This window comes from Grammomys surdaster, unplaced genomic scaffold (assembly GCF_004785775.1).
Source record: "Grammomys surdaster isolate TR1022 unplaced genomic scaffold, NIH_TR_1.0 209, whole genome shotgun sequence".
In the NCBI taxonomy this organism is placed as follows: Eukaryota; Metazoa; Chordata; class Mammalia; order Rodentia; family Muridae; genus Grammomys; species Grammomys surdaster.
The window spans coordinates 1,430,830-1,448,698 of NW_021604654.1; the positions used below are offsets into that span (position 1 = coordinate 1,430,830).

Consider the following 17,869-nt stretch of genomic DNA (forward strand, 5'->3'; position numbering starts at 1 on the left):
TAACCAAGATCACTGTTATTAAAAAAAAAAAAACCATCATCCCTAGTACCACTAACATGGACAGCCACACTCTTTACTACTGTCTATTGTTTGCTGGCTGACTTCTCAACTGGATAATCTTGCCTTTCCTCTCATAATGAGTTTCCTATCTCAAAAAGACACAAAATAATCGTAATAACAATAACAGCAGCAACAACATAATAAATAAGTAAATAAATAAAACCAAGCAACGGCTGAGTTTGTTGAGCATCTTTTCAGGCTAAAGGCTTGTCTCCATCCCCAGTACCACTTAAAGCAGGCATGGCAAGATTGGGAATTCAAGGTCATTCTCCCTTGGTCATAGTAAACTAGAAGCCAGCCTGAGCTATGTGAGACTTTCTCAAACAAACAAACAAACAAAAAACCAACAAAACATACAAACACAAAAACCCTAGAAGCAGGGCAGTATTGGTTCACACTTTTAAGCTCAGCACTTAGCAAGTGGAGGCAGGCTGATCTCTGTGAATTAAGTACAGCAGGTCTACAGAGTGAGTTCCAGGACAGCCAGGGCTATACAGAGAAACCCTGTCTCAAAAAACAAACAAACAAACAAACAAATAGGACAGCCAGGGCTACAGAGAGAAACCCTGTCTCAAAAAACAAACAAACAAACCAAAACAATCAATCAATACTTTGAATTTGAGGGTGACCTGTGACCTAGTCTCTATGTCAATAAACAAAATATAACAAACAACGATTCATTTCTGTGCTGAGTATAGCAGCTCAGATTATAAAAAACAGGCCAAAGCTTTTGTTTGGGACAGAATCTTCCTATGTAGCCCTGATTGTCCTGGAACTCAGAAATCTCGCTGCTGGTGACTCTGGAGTGCTGAGATTACAAAGCTACCCATTTTATGCTTTAATTAGACCACATGAGATCATCAGAAGGACTCAGAGTAGTGGAGCAGTGGAGGCTGGAGTGGAGCTGGAGTTCAGTGGGGGAAGTGCTCTCCTGGCAAGCACAAAGCCCAGGGACCCATCCTGAGCTAGTGCTGCAGAAACCAAACCGGGCATGGCAGGGCAGGACATTGGGTACCATTGTCGATCCTGGCACTGGAGAGGTAGAGTTCGAGGTCACACTTAGTATGTGAGAGTTTGAGGCTATCTTGGGTTACATGAGAACCTGTTTCTTCCAGAGGACCAAAGTTTGATTCTCAACACCCTTGAGGGGGATCACAATGCCAGTAACTGAGCTCCAGGGGATCTGGTGCACTCTGCACTGCACACATGTGGTGCACGGGCACGACACCCATGTACATTAAAAAATAAAAATAAAAAACAAACCAAAACCCAAAAGACAAAAGTGTTAACTGTTGTGATTCTAAGTTGGAGCCCTGGTCTCCACTCTTGGTTTTTGGCAGTTTTCACCACCTGTAAAACGAGGGTATCAACAGTTACTGCTGTAGGGTTCATCCAGCAGTTCTCAGAAAATATCATCAGATTGCAGCACCTAACATGCCCAAGTGATCCAGGAGTAAGCTAGAGCCAGTGAATGACAGGTGTGGATTGGAGTAGTTGGGAAAGGGCCGGCTTCTTAGACCTCACCAGGCCAATGAGTGTCTAAACTTGAGGTATCTAGCCAGGCATGGTGGCACATGCCTTTAATCCCAGCAGTTCAGAGATAGAATCAGGCAGAACTCTGTGAGTTCGCGGCCATCTTGGTCTACATAGCAAGCTCCAGGCCAGCCAGTAGCTCCTGTCTCTAAATAAACAGATAAATAGAAATAAAAGATTGCCGGGCAGTGGTGGTGCACGCCTTTAATCCCAGCACTTGGGAGGCAGAGGCAGGCGGATTTCTGAGTTCGAGGCCAGCCTGGTCTACAGAGTGAGTTCCAGGACAGCCCGGGCTATAAAGAGAAACCCTGTCTGGACAAACCAAAAAAAACAAAAACAAAAACAAAAAAAAACAAAGAAAAGAAAAAGAAAAGAAATAAAAGATCAACTTGGAGGAGCATCGTGGAGGAGACGCTGAGATCTGCAAGTTTCACAGCCTCTTCAGACAGTAAATAAGAGTACCCTTGCGAGGCAGCCAGGCAAAGGGAAATCCTCATTCCAAATATCTGGTGCCAGGGAGTTTGCCCCGCCCCTCGCAGAAGCCACAACAGTGCACGTGCCAACATATGGCACCCTCCGAGGCACTGGCCCCACTGGTAGTCTCTAGGCATCCCTCCCTACAATGCTCGCACTGCACTTTGCCCCTCATGGCTCCAACTCGCTTTCTAGACAACTAGGCCCCGCCCAGGACCGTAGGCTCCGCCTCATTCACGGTAAAAGGTTGGACTCAGGTCCACCCTCCTACAAATACCCTAGCCCTCAGGCCCCTCCCGCTTGGAGCCAACTTCTGCTCTAGCAGAAAGCTAGGCCCAGGCTCCTGTTTTGCCTCTTCCAGGCTAGGCCCCATCCGTGGGAGAAGTCTAGGTTTCGCCACTAGCGGAAGGCTTTGGATTTCATCCTATCCCATAAACACCTACCCCATGGCTCTGTCTTCCTCCGTAGCAGAAGGCTGGACACCACCGTCTCAGCCGGCTGGCCCCGTTCCTTAGCTTCGTCTCTCATTCTTAGCAGAATGGTGACCCCACCCCATTGCTCCAGTCCCGCCCCTAGCAAAAGGCTGGACTCTGCCCTACCCTACAGGCTCCATCCTGTATGGCTCCTGCCTACATCCCTCATAGAAGTCTGGAGTCTCTCCCAGCCCACAGATCTGCCCCATCCATAGCAAAAGGTTGGACTCCTCCCCAGCCCACCAGTGCAGGATCCATCCCATTCCATAGATCCGCCCCTCACAGAACTTTACTCCGGGTTCCAGCCAGTAGCCCCTACCCTTAGCACGCTCCACCCTACCCCTCAGGCTCCATCCACCCAGGCCCAGCCCAGTACTAGGCTGGACACCCTCCCCAGGCAAGGCCCAACCCTCCTCTAATGACTGGACCCACCCTAGCCCAGCCAGGCCCCGCCCCGGCGAGTAGGCCCCGCCCACTCTTCCCATTGCAGGACTCCCTGGGGCACACAGGCCCCGCCCCCGCCTCAGGCTCCCCCCACCCAGCGCAAGGCTAACCCCTTCTCTGAAGAGGCACCGCCCCACCCCGCCTCCTCCAGCCCCGCGGCCCGGCAGCCCTGTGCTTCGGGCCTGGTGTGCACAGCCTCACCATGAGCTCTTCTGCAGCAAGCCCGCTCTTCGCACCCGGCGAGGACTGCGGCCCCGCGTGGCGCGCGGCCCCCGCGGCCTATGACGCGTCTGACACACACCTGCAGATCCTGGGCAAGCCAGTGATGGAACGCTGGGAGACTCCCTATATGCATGCGCTGGCGGCGGCTGCTGCCTCCAGAGGTACTCTGCCAGAGGAAATTGAGGCTGCAGCTTAGCAGTGCAGGAGTTCCCGTGCATGCTGCATGCCTCAGTTTCCTTGCCTGAGGGACCGAGCTGCCTTAGCTGGGAAGAGAAGGTTGTTGGCAGGAGCAAGCAAGAGGCGCAGGCTCCAAACTGGAACTTCCTCTCCCGAGGAAAACTTCTACTTCCCGGGGCTAGGTTGGAGGGTGGGTCTTTAGACCACAGCCTTGAGTGGAACTTAAAGACAGAGTGGAGGGGCGTGGGACTTGTGCTGGTCGGGAACCTCCGAGTCTCCCCGGCTGTTGCTAAGAATAGCTTGGGAAAAGTGAGCAGACAGGCAGCTGTCCGGGTGCTGTAGTCCTTAACTTCTGGAAGAGGGGTGGTGTCTGGGGCACCCCAGCCTCAAACAGGGCAGATGGGCAGTGGGCTTCAAAGTTCACCCAGGGCAAATGAGGACCTGGTATCAGGTGTAGAATGAAACATGGAGAGGCTGCAGGTGTCGGGTTTCCAAGCCAGGCTTGGTCCTTTCTAACCCCAACAGATTAGGGCCATAGCACAGAGAGCGTGGGCAGGGGCTCAGAGTCCAGGGATCCCTGGGCCCAGGCCCAAAAGCAGTGGCCAGTCCCTGGACTCCCAGGCTCGCTGCTCTGACTGGCAGCCGGCCAGAGCCCACACTCTTCTGTTACTTTGTTCTGTCTGTCCATCCACATGGTCCTGCTGGCTGGCTGTCCTTGAGGCATGTGTGAGCCAGGCCTCACATCCAAGTCCTCCTCCCCCACCGAAGCCAGCTGTCATGTTTTGTCCCCCTAGGGGGCCGGGTCCTGGAAGTGGGCTTCGGTATGGCCATTGCAGCGTCCAGGGTGCAGCAGGCCCCCATAGAGGAACACTGGATTATTGAGTGCAACAATGGAGTCTTCCAGCGTCTACAGGACTGGGCCCTGCAGCAGCCACACAAGGTACCTCTGCCACTGGGGTGCAGACTGGGGGTAACCCCCAGGGCTGGGAGACCATGGGGGCCCATGTGACCCCCCCAACCTCTCTTGTCCCTCTCCTCTCCAAGGTTGTTCCCTTGAAAGGCCTGTGGGAGGAGGTGGCACCTACACTGTCCGATGGTCACTTTGACGGTGAGGCTGCTCTGGGAGCCTAGCAAAGGGGCTGAGCTGTGGGGACCGCGCTGCCTCTGGGTACTTGGCAGCCTGGGTCTGCTCTTGCATGACTATACCCTGTCTAGCTTGGAGGAGCTTGCCATCAAGAATGATGACTAGAGTTTGATCCCCAGGATGTATGTAAGGAAACACTGGGTGTTTACAAGTTGTCCCCACTCCAACAAATGCACCTCCAATGTGCACTGGGGACATAGCCATGGGGAAAAGACTCCATGAGTGGGGCTAGCAAAGGCGGTGAGGGCGGCTGTGTGGGCTCAGTTAGCTAGCAGAGTCTGGCCTCCAAGGCCATGAGATGGGTCTGATGAGGTTGGGCAAGGCTGTGCTAGCCCTGACTAGCAGGCATGTGTTCATACTGCAGGGATTCTATACGACACCTACCCACTGTCTGAAGAGGCCTGGCACACTCACCAGTTCAACTTTATTAAGGTGGGGCTGCAGGGCCAGGGATTGTGGGCCTCGGAAGGTCAGGTGGGCAGGGCATGTGACATCTGCAGACCAGCTGCTCTCTTCCCGTGGTCCCTCCACCCCTTCCTGTCCACCCGCCTCTCGTTGCAGAATCATGCTTTCCGCTTGCTGAAGCCCGGGGGCATCCTCACCTACTGCAACCTCACGTCCTGGGGGGAACTCATGAAGTCCAAGTACACAGACATCACCACCATGTTTGAGGTATGCTACCTGATATCAAGTGGGGGGTTGTACCCCAAAGCCTGGCCGTGGCCCAGGGCAGGTGGTTGTTGAGATCCGTGACCTGGGGGAGGCCCCTCTGCTCTCTGGCCTCAGGGGCCAGAGATCTTGAGAGGTCCAGTCAGTGCTGTGATTTTCCATTTTGAAATCAGGAAGGCCCCCACTAGTCCAAGCTTCTTACAGCTCCCCAGTGCCTCTGTAAAGCCCTGCCCAATGCCCTCTACTTGTGGGGCTGTGCCTGTCTTGGAGACAGATGCCCTCCAGAAGTACCAGGGCCAGCAGGACAGCTTTCCCGCCAGCCCATCAGGCATCTCTCATCACATAAGACTCTCCTCATAGCCGGGCAGTGATGGCGCACGCCTTTAATCCCAGCACTTGGGAGGCAGAGACAGGCGGACTACACAGAGAAACCCTGTCTCGAAAAACCAAAAAAAAAAAAAAAAAAAAAAAAAGACTCTCCTCTTGCTGGAGAGGCCTTCAGCAGGCCTGTCAAAGGATGCTGGTCAGAAATGCAGCCTGGGGTTATCAGCAAACTGTTGCCTGCACCAGAATTCATACTCACACCCAGGTCCTATCCCACATCATCTGGGGTGACCCATGACCCCTCCCTACAGGAGACACAGGTGCCTGCACTGCAGGAAGCTGGCTTCCAGAGAGAAAACATCTGCACAGAGGTGATGGCGCTGGTGCCCCCGGCTGACTGCCGCTACTATGCCTTCCCTCAGATGATCATACCCCTGGTCACCAAGCACTGAGCATCTGGCCCAGGGCTACAAGGAGCCTGTGTCCTCCTCAGTGCCTTTCAGGCTGGAGGGTGGGCTCTAGCCTCCCCACTGTCCCTGGAGTGTGACATCCTAACCTCTGCCTGGCACTGCCATCTTCCCAGAGCTTAGGAGTAAAATAAATGCTAACAAGAAGACTAGTAGGTTGGTTGGCAGTGAGCTGGAGGGCAGGGACCACATCTGGTTCAGAACTGCTTCTACCTCAGAGGTGGCTATGCCATCACTGGTGCTGGGTGCCCCATGCCCTACCCAGACATGACCAATCAACCACTGTTTTCAACAGGGGACCCAGGAAGAGACTGTGGGGTCTCACTAGGGTCAGGGTGGGGGAGAGCCCCCATGGCCCTCAGCCCAGCACACAGCAAGCAATGTGGCTCTCAGAGCCCTACTCTTCAAATCCCTGGTACCAAATCTGCTGCCTGAGTCCACACAGCAGCCCACCCCTGCCTGACCCTTGGAGGGCCTATTGGCCTGTACCGTGTCCAGCTCTTCACTGCAGGCTGTTGTCCTGTTGCCAGCCCCCTGGAGAGCTCTGTTCATGCCCAGCCCTCTTCCCCATAGTCTCTGCCCCGCATGCAGGACAGGGTCAGCATTCAAGGCAAGGAGCAGGCCGTTCCCTTGGTCTGGAGTCTCCGGTTAACAGGCTCTTGTCTAAAACGCTGTCCCCGAGTAGGATGTGGTGTAGCACCTGTGACCTCAGCCTTCGGGAGGCAGAGGCAGGCTGATCTCTGAGTTCCAGGTCAGCCAGGTCTACAGAGCAGGGTTCCTGGACAGCCAGGGCTACACAGAGAAACCTTATCTCAAAAGACAAAAGGCTCCTTCTGATGGCAGGCTCACCTGCCCTTCCCACATCCTGGGTGTGCTAACCTAGCCCCACTCTGTCACAGTGAGTCCTTTGAGAGACACAGGGATGAAATCTGATGCTCTGCAAGAGGGCACCATGATGGGTCTCCTCCTCTTCCTCCTCCTCCTCCCAGGAGCTGACAGCTCCTGAAGGGCAGCTGGCCAGGGATGTGTCTTCTACTTGAGAGACCTATGGTCCTCCCTTGCTTAGAAGTGGGCAGTGACTGTCCTGAGCTACACAGTAGGCAGAGGCTACCAGGCTCAGGTGTGAGCCTACACGTCCTGAGGCGGAGAGAGGCCACCAGCCTCCATTGCCCACAGTTAGGCCATCAGGGCCAGGGGGCTTCACAGAGGGTACAGGATGTGTCTCATCCTGGCCCCTGCCCACTGGGCCACAGTCCACACAGAGCACACAACTGGAGCAGGGTGGGTTTATTCACAAGGGATTCTGGGATTCTCGTGCTCAGCTTGGCAGCTCTACCTGCGGTACCAGATCTTCAGCTTCTGTTCACGCTTGATCTTCCGCTGCAGCTGCAAGATGCCGTAGAGGAGTGCCTCGGCCGTGGGTGGGCAGCCTGGGGACATACGTGGCTGAGACCACATCTTCCTCTACCAGCCCACATGGAGGACTCATGGGGACCCTGGGGCGGGGGCTGGCTTCAGAGGGATAAGGGTCCTTGCTTTGCCAGGCCTCCTGACACCACTCTGTCCCTGAGCTGTCCATGGCCCCGAGGAAAAAGGGCTAGGTTGTGACTCTGGTGACCAGCCTGGTCCTCAGGAACAGTCACGGTAACTGGACTGGACCTGGTCAGGGAGATGGGCTTGGGCCAAGGGCAGGGAGGCAGCTTGAGATTCCAGGTCTCAGAATGCCAGAAGCCTCTGAACTGAAGCCCTCCCTATTCAACTGGCCCCTGCTGCCCAGCGGTCTGCCGACAGAGAGACAGAGAACCCTACAGGGGGCAGTGGCCAGTGACTACACAGGTAAGACATACTGGAAACTTCTAGAAGACCCTGCAGCTCAGCTAAGTTGAGGCCCATCCAGGGCAGCAGAGGAAAGCTAGCACACCCAGCACTCCTGGGGAGGGTGGGACAAAGGACAAGGCATGGTACATCTGTCTCTCTGCCCTGTAGGACACAGAAGACATCAAGGTCCCCTAGCCAGGCTGGCTCTGTAGGCTGGAGGCAGTGTTTGGTGTGCTGGGGCAAGGTGGCTGGCGTGGCGGCGCAGGGTGGCCGGCCTCACCTGGCACGTAGATATCCACAGGCACAATGCGGTCACAGCCACGAACAACCGAGTAGGAGTAGTGGTAATAGCCACCGCCATTGGCACAGCTGGGGAGAGGGTGGTGAGGCGGTTCAGACGCATGGCCACCAGCCCACCCCACACCCCACAGGCTGGAATGGAATCACCCTGTCACCTGAGGGTGACAGGAGGGCATCACGGTGCAGGTCACCCGGTGCTGGGGATGAAACCTGGGGCCTCCTGCATGCTAGGCGAGCCTCTGATAGCCCAACCATCGCCCTCTTCTCCTTCTTAGCTTTTTGAGACCAGGTGTAGTTCAAGCTGACCTTGAACTCACAGAGCTACAACTTTCTCTGCCCCCGGAGAGCTGGCCACCACACAGTTTTATTTCGTTTTGTTTTTTAAAGACTGGGTTGTCTGGAGCTAGTGTCACAGGTAGTTATGGGCGTCTGTGTGGGTGCCAGGATTCAAAGGAGGACTCCCCTACAACCTCCACTGCAAGAAAAAACCAAGAGGTTCAGCTGAGGATGTGTGTGCCAGGACACTCGCCTGGCAGGCACGGGGACCTGGGCTCCATGCCTGTATTTAGTCCACAATAAGCAAGTTCTGCCTGCTGAAGAGAAAGACTGAGGACATGGAGGAGCAGCCCTGGGCTGCCGGGAGCCCTTCCTGCCTACAGAGCTGAGCTGGGGGGAAGGTGACAGCTTCAGCTGAGCACACACTCACCTCCCCATGGACACCACGTAGCGGGGTTCGGGCATCTGGTCGTACACCTACAAGACACACAGGTGAGATGCCTGCAGGTGGCCAGGCAGCAGAAGGGGTCAGGGGGACCAGACGTACCTTGCGGAGCGCAGGGGCCATCTTGTTGGTAAGTGTGCCAGCTACAATCATCACGTCAGCCTGGCGCGGGCTGGCACGGAACACCACACCGAAGCGGTCCATGTCATAGCGGGGCGCAGCCATGTGCATCATCTCCACAGCGCAGCACGCCAGGCCAAAGGTCATGGGCCACAGGGAGCTCTAGAGGACACAGACAGAGGCTAGTGGCTGCCCTAGGCCCAGGACTCTGGGTAGCACCCATTCCAAGCTGCTGCTTTGGCCATCATAAACAAGCCCTCTTGCTGTCTTTGGCCTTGTTCTCCTGGGATTGACTGGCTGCCCTCAGTGTCCTCTGTCCACAGGCCCTTGAGCTCCTTTCTCACGGGTTCAGCCAGCCTTGCACCTGTGTCTGGTCCCAGCAGTGGGCACCTTGTCCTGGCAGCTTCAGGCTCCAGTGGGATACGCCCAGAGCCCTAGGCACAGCACAGGACAATAAGGCATGCCTGTCAATGGGCAATTGTCAGACACATGTTGTCACATCCAGGCATGGGAACCAAGCACAGCTGCCCAGCAACTGTGAACTAGCATCAGAATACACACGAGAGGGACCCGTGCTGTAAGGATGACGAAGGGCAGGCACACAGAGGGACCCGTGCTGTAAGGATGACGAAGGGCAGCACACAGAACGCTCATCCGTGTTCTTTGCAGAGGACCAACAGCTCGCCAGACTGCCATGAGAGGAGTTTAAAGGGCGTTTCAAGCCTGGGCACAGTAGGGGCTTCCATCTTGGCAGGCAAGCAGAGCCCTGTTTAAGGCCTGCCTGATTTACATAGGAAGTTCCAAGGCAGTCAGGGCTATGTAGAGAGACCCTGTCAGAATCACCGCAAAACCATAAATAAATAAATAAACAAACAAACAAACAAACAAACAGGCATTTTCATCAGTGGTTGAGATGGCTCAATGAGCAAAGGTACTTGCCAGCACGTCTGACAACCTGAGTTGGATCCTGGAACCCACGTGGTGGAAAAAGGGAGCCGAGTCCTGCAGTTATCTTCTGATCTCCACATCCATGCATAGGCATGCATGTGCGTGAACACACACACACACACACACACACACACACATTAAATGAAAAAATATTTGGACTGCTGAAGGGTCCAGGTTACCCTGAGTGGAGGCTGGAGGGGCAGTCAAGCCCTTGAGAGGGAGCCCTGAGGAGGGTCAGGTCTGACAGGGGACTTACCCGGCGTGCCCAGTTGACGAGATCATCCAGCTTGGTCACCACATACTCGGCCCGGCTTCTGGGAAGATGGGAAAGCTTGGGGACCATGGCTCCAGCTCCAGCCTTGGACACGGCAGACTGTGTGCTAAGGGCAGAATAGGTGAGCACAGGGGACAGTTAGCCAGGCACCCCCAGTGTCCCATGGGGAGGGACGGACAGGATCCCAGGACAGACCCACAGCATTCCTGAGGCCTCTAAGGCCTATAAGAGAGATCAACAGAGAAAGGAGGAGCAGCCACACTTCGGAGGAGACCTGAGGGCAGGGACACGTGGGGGTGGAGTGCAAGCGCAATCAAGAATCGAAGCCCCAGAAGACAGCACACAGCCCCTTCTCAGAGCACGGTTACCTGCTCGGGCCCTCAGGGGCCACACTCTGATGGACTCTGTGCAGCTGGGCCACTGTGCCTGTGCTGGAGATGCAAACAGACCCAGTCAGCAGTTCCTCCTCACCACCATCCTCACCCAACACAGGCAGTCTCTCTGCCCACCCAGTCTCCTGCTCATCTCCAGGCTGCCCTGCTCTTTCATAGGGACAATGTTGCCACCATCCTTGGTGACAACTCAGACGTAAGCAGAACCTCTTTGCTTCTAAAACTTCCTGACTGGTCAAAAGGTTGTCAAATGTCCAAGCAAGGACGGTACTGAGGTGCTATGCTTTAAGCCCAGAAGACAGCTGGTAGCTCTCCTGGGCTGGTGACCTTCACAGACCTGTCACAAGGCAGCTAGCCTGTGTAGGCCCAGCTGGCAGGCTCACAGAACACCTTGTTTGGACAGGCAGTGCATTTCCTACAAGGGCCCCAAGCCTGTGGACAGTACTGTCCTGCTTTGCCCATTGCCTTCCCAAAAATCCCTTAAAACCATGTGAGGACACCTGGATGCCCCACTGAACCTACTGGGCAATCCCCACCAAACAGTCCCTTCCCCAGACACTGTTGGGGGACCCTCCTAGCTCCAAGTCCTGCAGCTCCAGGCTGTTCGCTGACACCCAGTTAGATCTAGCCTTATGACAGACAGGCCACACACTCACCGCAGACCCAGGAACCGTACAGAGAGCAGGCCAGGAGCTAGAGAGAGAAGCACAGAGCTCTGAGCTGTGGGCAGCAACAGCTTGGGCCCAACAGCTTAGTCTCCGGGTGGGTCCAGGTCCCTGTCGCAGTCCTTCCCTGGGGGCTCCAGAACACTCTCCCTCATATCTCTGCCTCAGATTCCAAGTCACCTTCCCTTGTAAGTCATCATTTCCCGCTGCCTCCCATGTCTCAATTCTCCACTTCAGGACCCCCAGCCAGCTGCCCTTGAATAACCTGTCCTGCACCTGCATGCAGCAGGCCCTTCCCACATGGCAGGCCTCAACCCAAGGGGACATTTTAGAAGGAACAGCTAGAAGTAGGAACAGAGACATGGCAGGCCACTTGGAGGCCAGGATGGAGCCATGCCCTACAGTACTTATATCTCCATGTGCTGGGACCCTCACCCCAGCACCTCGGAATGGAATGCAGCTGTATGCACGAGCATGCCGCCCCAGCACCTCGGAATGATGCAGCTGTATGCACGAGCATGCCGCCCCAGCACCTCGGAATGATGCAGCTGTATGCATCAGCCTTTCCGGAGGCAAAAGGCTACAATGAGGTTGCTAAGATGTGCCCAGAGGTAGCAAGATGGAGACTCTTTGTACTGGCAAGTGTGAACTGGGTCTGAGGACGTACAAATGTCATCCTAGCACTTCAGAGGCGCAGTCAGGGGTCCTGCATGTCCTAGAACAGCCTGACTTACATTGGAACAGCCTCTAGAAAACCCTAAACAGAGCCGGGCGGTGGTGGCACACGCCTTTAATCCCAGCACTTGGGAGGCAGAGACAGGAGGATTTCTGAGTTCGAGGCCAGCCTGGTCTACAGAGTGAGTTCCAGGACAGCCAGGACTATACAGAGAAACCCTGTCTTGAAAAACCAAAAAAAAAAAAAAAAAAAAAAAAAAAAAAAATCTTAAACAGCATTTAAAAACACAAAACCAAACAAAGCCAACCATGGGTAGGGTACATAGAGATGAACAGGGGAGCCTCATGAGGATAAAGGGGATGACGGGGAGCTCCCGGAACCCCTGCCCTGGGACACTCTCATCTTGGACTCCAACTTCAATGAGTATAGAATACATTTCTGTCATCTGGGGCTGGGCTCGGTGGCACATTCCAGCATTCAGGAAGCAGAGGGAGGTGGACCTCTGTGAGTTTGAGCCAGCCTGGTCTATATACCACCAAGTTTCAGTCAACCAGAGGTACATAGCAAGATCCTGTCTTGGAGGGGGGAAGTGGGAGGGGTTTCATCTGGGACCGCCCATCCATGACAGAAAGATGGAACTGGGAGAGGGACACCCACCATGACATGGGGATTATTCCTGCCTCCAACACTGGGGGCTGGGATGACAGCTCCTTTCCATGTTCCTTCTTCTGCCTCAGCCCTCCTCACTGACTGGAGCCTTACTCAGGGCTACTGCTTCCCAAGGTCATGACTGCTTTGACCAAAGACAGACTACTACAGACTATACTTTCTGTCTGAGTGGTACACACCAGGCCCTGGTCTTCCCCATCCCAAAACTCAAAGCTTTGGATAAACTTCCAGCAAAGTAAATGCCCTACTAAGTGGTTAGAGGTGCAGCAGCAGGCTTCTGTTTTAACTGGCACAGGGTCTCTGTTGCATAAGCTGCCTCTAAACTCTGACCTCAGGAGAGCCTGCAGAACAGCTAGAACTACATGAAGGCACACCAGGCCTGGCTCAGACCAGATTTTCATGCTGTCATGCTGGGAATGAAATGTGGGGCCTTCAACACATTCAGTGAGAGTTTTCACCCTGGACCATGTTGGCAGGCCTCCTCCTCTTCCTGCCTTTTAACATGGTATTACTATGTATTTACAGGCCTAGAACTCACAGAAATGCCAAGTGCCCTTCTTTTGAAGCAGGGATCCAGTAGAGCCCAGGCTAGGTGCATCTTGCCCCCGCCTCCCAAGGGTTGGGATCACAGCTGTACCTCACAGTGGCTTACAGCAAACATCCCCTTTGCTGCCTCTAAGCTGGTAGTTTCTCCTTCAAATCAGACTATAGTAACGTCTATATTAACTGTCACTGCCAGGCTCAGAGCTGAGCCTGAGTGAATTCAGAAACCAGCAGTAAACACCACAAATCCATGCCCTCCACTCTTCAAGGGGTCTACATTACAGCTGGGCCAGGCACAGTGATGGGGTCTGGAACCCCGGCATGAAAGACTGCAGCAGGAACATTATGGGTTTGATAACTCTAAGCGACACAGGAACACCCTATCTTTAAAAGAAAAACTAATGTTGGGCATAAGTCTGTCATCCTAGTACTTGGGGATAGAGCCTGGAGGATCAGGAGTTCTAAGTCAGCCTCTGATACAAGAGATCTTGTTTCAGAAACAGGCATTTGGGGCTGGAGTTCTATTGGCGGGCCCTGCCTAGCATGCACCAAGCCTTTAGTTCCATCCCTGGACCTGACGGTGCACACCTGCCATCGCAGCAGTAGCGGTGAAGGCAGGCAAATCAAACCTTCAAGATCACCCTCAGTATACAGTGACTTTGAGGGCAACCTGTGACTCGTCAGACACTGTCTCTAAGCAACAACAAAACACAGATGGAGTTAGACCCGACGGCCTGGGTTCTCCCATTTCTTATGTTAACAGTGCTACCTGCTAGGCGATGTGAGGTTCCATTTAGCAACTGTCGCTCAAGTCTACCAAATTGCATTGGCGTTTAATCCCGATGCATAAAGAGAAAGACAGCCGGGCGGTGGTGGCGCACGCCTTTAATCCCAGCACTTGGGAGGCAGAGGCAGGTGGATTTCTGAGTTCGAGGCCAGCCTGGTCTACAGAGTGAGTTCCAGGACAGCCAGGGCTACGCAGAGAAACCCTGTCGAAAAAAATAAATTAAAAAAAATAAAGAGAAAGATAACAAAGCTCTGGGAGGGAAACTGAGACATCTCATCTGTTCTAGTGGCCCTAGCTGTCCAGGGCGGTGATGAAGGTGAAAGAGCCACCCTCCGGGTGGCCTGAGTGGGCCTCTTCCCTGTCCCACTCTCTGTGCTTCGGGGACATCAGGTTCCTTCAATCAGTCTCCTGAGGTTGGGAGATACACAGGCCTCAGCGTCCCCGACTACAATCTGCTGCAATAACAAGAGGCCTGGAAGTCGCTATGTAGACCAGGCAGAACTGTGTACACACCTCGGCCCAATCCTCGGCCCAATCCTAGACCCCGACACTATCGCGGGCTGGGATCTGACCTATAGGTCTTTGCGGCCCCAACGCCTCTCAATACCAGGCTTGGGCTCCAAGGTCCCTGCAGCCCCAGCTCGAAGTCCAGGACTACGCCACTACGCCACTATTCCGACCTCAGAGCTTCACTCACCCGCCAGCGCCGCCATCTTGGCCTCGGCCTTCAGACAACCTCTGCGGTCCGTCCTCCAAAGAGTTCCGGTTCTGGCCCAACGTCCAAATAGACACCTGCAGAAACCAGCACCACAATCCCAGTGGTTCCGAACCGCTTTCTACCCGGGATCGAGACCGCGCAGTGTGCGCCACTGTCCTCCTGTGACGAACGAGAAATAGCGACAAAAGGAAAAACTTCGATTGTATTCAATCTTAGGGAATAAAAAGATGAACTATACTCGTCCCTGGGTGGGCTCGAACCACCAACCTTTCGGTTAACAGCCGAACGCGCTAACCGATTGCGCCACAGAGACGACAATGCTGAGCTTTTCGTAATATAAACCTACAAGGTTTGGTTCATGAAGTGTGACGTGCGCTTGCGCACAGCAGCCATATCAGGGTGGGAGGCAGGGCGGGACCAGCACCTGACACGCGGCCGAAATAGCTCAGTTGGGAGAGCGTTAGACTGAAGATCTAAAGGTCCCTGGTTCGATCCCGGGTTTCGGCAGAGGCTTTTAGTTCGTTGATGAACCAATTGCTGGTTTGCAGGTTTTGCTTCGTTTTGACCCACAGTGTTGAATTTGTCCAATCCAGTGTTGGACTCTTAAGTTCTACTTAGATGTTAGCAACCAGTCCTACGTTCTTCGAATTGGTAGGGTTAAAGCCATTACTGATTATGAAATATAAATGTTTCATTGTGAATTATTACACACCCTCCAGAGAAGCCGGAGGATGTGTTCTTCCTCTCAAAAATCCAATATTATTATTGTTGTTGATGATGATGTTGTTAAATAACATTTTTTAAATGGTTCAGCAGTTAAGAGCATTGGTTCTTCTTTCAAAAGAATGAGGATTCAATTCCCAGCATCCCATAACCATCTAAAACTCCAATTCTTGGGTCTCTGATGCCTCTTCTGAGCACTGCAGGCACCAGGTATGCATGCAGTCAAAACACCCACACATAAAATAAAATGCAATGAATCAAATCTAGGCTTCCACCCGGCACCACAGAAACAGCATGTGTGGCTTGTCTGTCATTCCATCACTGGGGAGGTTGAGTCAGGAGAACAAGGAGTCCTTGACTACACAGTAAATTCGAGGCAGCCATGATCATGATAATTATAATGAAAATGCTAAGGGCCGGAACTATGGCTCTGTGGATAAAAGCAGTCAGACCTGCTTACTACCCGAGAGCGCTCTGCATCCCACAAGGTGGCAGGAGAGAACTGACTCCGAAAGTTGTCCTAGGCATGGGTACAACTGGCTCACGCTTTGTATTTGCATGAACAAGCACAGGAACACACACACACACACACACACACACACACACACTATCCCTGCCTCTCATCCCCAGGACTTGGCTTGGCACTAAGGGACAGAAGGGGACTATCATTTGGTAGGTAGTCAGTAATGCCTGGGTTGGAGTCTGTTTTCCCTATTTGTAAACTGAATAAAATCATATGCTCTTAGCAGCACACCTTTCCATCAATTTTCACTTCTTTATTTATTTATTTTGGGTTGTGTGTGTGGGAACATGCCTGTGTGTGTGTGTGTGTGTGTGTGTGCGCGTGTGTGTGTTACATGGCTGGATATGGCTGAAGAGAACTATGGACTAGAGAAAAGAACTTTTGGGCTTTTTTTGTTTGTTTGCTTGCTTGCTTTTGAGTCAGAGCTTCACTTTTCAGCCCAGACTGGCCTTCAGCCCACGGGCCTCTGGCTTCACTCCTACCCTGCCCACCCAGAATTTTAGATTTACAGAAAACTTACAAAGATTGTTCTGTTCTGAGATGGCCTAAGTAAGCCACAGCCACCTGAGCCATATTAGATAGTACATATTTCATTTGTGTGTGTGAGTGTGTGAGATCTACCAGTGCTGGAGGTCACCACTGCACATACTAGTCAGGTGTTCTGTGTCTGAAACATCGCCCAACCCCCACCCTTCAGTATGAAGGCAGCTTGTGTGCTGCTAGGGCACACTGACCTGGTTACCTGGATGCCCACTATACTGTGCTCCTCTCACTTTCCCCGATGTCCTTGCAATCCTGGCTCCACAAAGGTGCTGGGAACTCGGCGGCCACCATCCTGGGTGGACTGTGATTTGAGGCCAGTTTTGGTGCTGGGGTTAGATGAGGTCATGGGGTTCCCAGAATGGCACTAGTAGATGCTGTGTAAGAGGAAGAGCTGGGTACGGTGATCTATCACCAGTTACAGTGACATGCAACTGGGATCCTGACATTTGAAAGGCTGAAGCAAGCAGATCTCTGTTTTGATAGTAAATGAAATATTTTGTATCTAATAATTTGAAGCCAGCATGGTCTTCTTAGACCAGGACAGCCAAAGCTGTGTAGAGAGAGACCTTGGATAGATACAAAGAGACAGAGTGACTAAGGTAGGATCTCTGTAGAGTCAAGGCCACCTGTGTCACATAGTGTTTCAGATACACTTGGGACTAAACAATGGGAGAGGCAGCCATTATATATAGCTGTATTATAGCTCAGTACATTAGAAACACTTGCCACCAAGCCTGACTACCTACATTCCAACCACATAGGGAAAGATGACCTCTGACCTACACTCACTCAGGTGGGCACACACACACACACACACAAGTTCAAACACCCATACCCACTCCCACAACCACTTCCTCCTTCCCCACATCAGTACAGTCTAGAGAAGGGTGGGATATGGTTTGGTGGTAGGGCAAGAACAAGATTTTGGTTCATTCTCAGTACTGCAAAAGTCCAGGCAAGCCCAGGGCCTTCAACCAGCTGATATGTATTCCATGCCCAGCCTCTGATGTTGTGTCAACTGTCTCCTCTTGACCCCTGATCTACAGAAACCAACCATGGATGAGTGTTCCTTGTCACCAGGCTCCGGGGAGAACATGTTGTAGCTGTGGCTTGTGGAGGTTAGGTCAGTGTGTCTGATTGCCTGACAGATGGACAGCAGTCAGGCAGACAGGGTAGTGCTCAGGAATCCAGAGCTTCAAGGACATCACAAGAACAGGTCAAAAGGCAGATTGGGCTTCACTGATAGCTGTGGTCTGGGGATGATGGAACAGGAAGAGGAGGAGGAGGAAGGGGAAGAGGAGGAAAGGGAAGAGGGGAGGTGGATAGACAGGCGAGATGGACTTAGGGTCCCACTTCTTTAGCATGGCACAGCATCTGACACAGCATCAAAGATACACAGTACAGTCGCTAACGTGCCTGGTTATCAGCATCCTTCCATCCTGCTGGCCATCCACTGCTTCTT

The 17,869-nt window shown here is 53.3% G+C and overlaps 2 protein-coding genes and 2 non-coding genes across 5 annotated transcripts; 2 read left to right on the forward strand and 2 right to left on the reverse strand.

Moving 5' to 3' along the window:
- The first annotated feature begins 3,080 nt into the window (after positions 1–3,080).
- Positions 3,081–6,139, forward strand: Gamt (guanidinoacetate N-methyltransferase). Its single transcript, XM_028771691.1, has 6 exons — positions 3,081–3,367; positions 4,178–4,323; positions 4,428–4,491; positions 4,892–4,959; positions 5,089–5,199; positions 5,832–6,139. Exons 1-6 carry the CDS (start codon positions 3,187–3,189, stop codon positions 5,970–5,972), a joined length of 711 nt encoding a protein of 236 aa, XP_028627524.1. The 5' UTR covers positions 3,081–3,186; the 3' UTR covers positions 5,973–6,139.
- A 1,120-nt stretch (positions 6,140–7,259) lies between these two features.
- Positions 7,260–14,662, reverse strand: Ndufs7 (NADH:ubiquinone oxidoreductase core subunit S7). 2 transcript variants are annotated; one of them, XM_028771623.1, is made up of 8 exons: positions 14,598–14,660; positions 11,217–11,253; positions 10,537–10,599; positions 10,151–10,274; positions 8,929–9,108; positions 8,812–8,858; positions 8,086–8,174; positions 7,260–7,417 (listed from the first exon to the last, which is right to left on the reverse strand). In XM_028771623.1, the coding sequence occupies exons 1-8, from the start codon at positions 14,611–14,613 to the stop codon at positions 7,320–7,322; spliced, it is 654 nt and encodes a 217-aa protein (XP_028627456.1). In that variant the 5' UTR covers positions 14,614–14,660; the 3' UTR covers positions 7,260–7,319. The 2 variants fall into 2 exon arrangements, with proteins under 2 accessions (XP_028627456.1, XP_028627457.1); XM_028771624.1 differs by lacking the exon at positions 7,260–7,417 and adding an exon at positions 7,458–7,483 and having other exon boundaries at positions 14,598–14,662.
- A 195-nt stretch (positions 14,663–14,857) lies between these two features.
- On the reverse strand, positions 14,858–14,931 carry Trnan-guu. Its single transcript has one exon. It is a non-coding gene; the product is annotated as a tRNA-Asn (tRNA).
- Positions 14,932–15,052: 121 nt separating this feature from the next.
- On the forward strand, positions 15,053–15,125 carry Trnaf-gaa. Its single transcript has one exon. It is a non-coding gene; the product is annotated as a tRNA-Phe (tRNA).
- The last annotated feature ends 2,744 nt before the right edge of the window (positions 15,126–17,869 follow it).

What these genes read in the sequence shown, in the direction of transcription:
- Ndufs7 (XM_028771623.1), bottom strand. An exon ending in GCCCCTGAGGGCCCGAGCAG is followed by an intron (nt 10,275 to 10,536) that starts GTAACCGTGCTC and finishes TTCTGCCCTTAG; the next exon opens with CACACAGTCTGCCGTGTCCA. An exon ending in TGTGGATATCTACGTGCCAG is followed by an intron (nt 7,418 to 8,085) that starts GTGAGGCCGGCC and finishes GTATGTCCCCAG; the next exon opens with GCTGCCCACCCACGGCCGAG.
- Gamt (XM_028771691.1), top strand. Translation starts at nt 3,187, where the DNA reads ATGAGCTCTTCTGCAGCAAGCCCGCTCTTCGCACCCGGCGAGGACTGC. An exon ending in GTCCGATGGTCACTTTGACG is followed by an intron (nt 4,492 to 4,891) that starts GTGAGGCTGCTC and finishes TTCATACTGCAG; the next exon opens with GGATTCTATACGACACCTAC. An exon ending in ACATCACCACCATGTTTGAG is followed by an intron (nt 5,200 to 5,831) that starts GTATGCTACCTG and finishes CCCTCCCTACAG; the next exon opens with GAGACACAGGTGCCTGCACT.